The sequence below is a fragment of the Daktulosphaira vitifoliae genome, unplaced genomic scaffold (genome assembly GCF_025091365.1).
Source record: "Daktulosphaira vitifoliae isolate Bord-2020 unplaced genomic scaffold, ASM2509136v1 Scaffold_1256, whole genome shotgun sequence".
In the NCBI taxonomy this organism is placed as follows: Eukaryota; Metazoa; Arthropoda; class Insecta; order Hemiptera; family Phylloxeridae; genus Daktulosphaira; species Daktulosphaira vitifoliae.
The window spans coordinates 625-2,372 of NW_026100816.1; the positions used below are offsets into that span (position 1 = coordinate 625).

A 1,748-nucleotide genomic window follows, 5' to 3' on the forward strand; every position below is an offset into this window, starting at 1 on the left:
AAATTGTCATACTGTCACATATGGACAATATAATCAACATTATCTATTAAGCAATAAACTAAATTAATTTAAAACTTTCATGTAAATATTAAAATACACATAAATATTAACATAAATTGTCACTAATATGTCAATATTATAATGAAATAATTAATTATTGTCCAGAATAGTATGTTAAATTTTAAGATAACATGTAATAAATAATTTAATAAAGAGATATCAATAGCGTTTCTGACACTTCTTGCACATGAATATAGATATATTAATTAACAAATCAGGATATAAAAGGGAACAAAACAGGCCTAAAAATGGGCAGTATACTCTTGGCATGCTCTCAGTGTCTCATCAGTATACTCCCATGGCTCATTTTATATTGATCCAGGCGTGCTCCCAGTATTGACGCAGCTCATTAATCTCAATCGTTTAGTTCATGTGTAAGAAGTAAACAGATACGTTAAGAATTATTCAAAATAAACAGACGACTTAATTCATTCTCTAGATATCCTTTGGAAATATCAAGGTAAATGCTAATTAATTAAATTAATAAGGTTTAAAAATATTAATTCTTTAAGTACATGGTTAACATAGGGACAAAGAAATATTGAGTGATCACTAAAAAAATCACTCTGTCTTTCTATTACCTTTTCACTATTCTCATAAACCCTCGAACTCATACCCGAGAAACTTTATTAAAACAAATAGTAACTTCTCTTTCCCGCTAAAATAGAGTAATTTTCTTTTTGAGTTACTATATATATCTCACAGTACCCATTCTAGCAATTGTTTTTAAAACGTCAACCAATTTTAAACCAATCGCAGTGTCAAAAGAAATGCTAATTCATCATTTTGAAATTCTACTGTAAGATTGTATAAGAGTATGCGTGATCACCACAGTCATTCGATCAAAAGCGTATNCGTGATCACCACAGTCATTCGATCAAAAGCGTATAAGCAACATGTCATCACAAAGTATTAACAACGAAGAATTTTTACAAATTCTAAATAATATGAAAAGTGAACCGTTGTCTCCACTACTTGGCGAAGAAGAATTCGCAGATATAATAAACGAGATGAAAATTGAATCACTTTCGCAAACAATGGTAAGTAATTTAAAAATAATTTTATTTATGCGATTATAATAAAATATATATATTTTCGCAGTCTCAAGAATTATTACCAGATTTTTGGAATATGGATGAATATTATTTAAATATAGTTAATGAAATAGAAAATCCTGCATCATATTCGATGATCGATGCGGGGCAACATCAAACTTGGTTAAATGAAACGGTATGTGTTTAATATTTTATATATATTTAAAAAATTTTCATGTTTTTATTATAATAATAGAATCAGTTAAATAATGAATCAGTTAATGGAAATTGTCTTCATCTCGGAGCACATCCATGGTTGAATTTTGATACGGAAGAAGATTTATTGGACCTAATAACACAGGGAACGTGGGTTGATGATGTAAAGACATCAGATTACCAAGAAATGATAAGTAAGTAAAAAAAANATTATAATAAAATATATATATTTTCGCAGTCTCAAGAATTATTACCAGATTTTTGGAATATGGATGATTATTATTTAAATATAGTTAATGAAATAGAAAATCCTGCATCATATTCGATGATCGATGCGGGGCAACATCAAACTTGGTTAAATGATACGGTATGTGTTTAATATTTTATATATATTTAAAAAATTTTCATGTTTTTATTATAATAATAGAATCAGTTAAA

At 27.6% G+C, this 1,748-nt stretch overlaps 1 protein-coding gene across 1 annotated transcript; it reads left to right on the top strand.

Annotated features, from left to right (window-relative positions):
- Positions 1–954: 954 nt before the first annotated feature.
- LOC126909779 (uncharacterized) lies at positions 955–1,677 on the top strand (the record flags this gene model as incomplete). The annotated part of the gene is made up of 4 exons (XM_050692207.1): positions 955–1,100; positions 1,162–1,290; positions 1,351–1,504; positions 1,604–1,677. Coding segments are annotated over exons 1-4 (501 nt in total), but the record flags the coding sequence as incomplete, so codon positions are not given.
- Between the last annotated feature and the right edge of the window lie 71 nt (positions 1,678–1,748).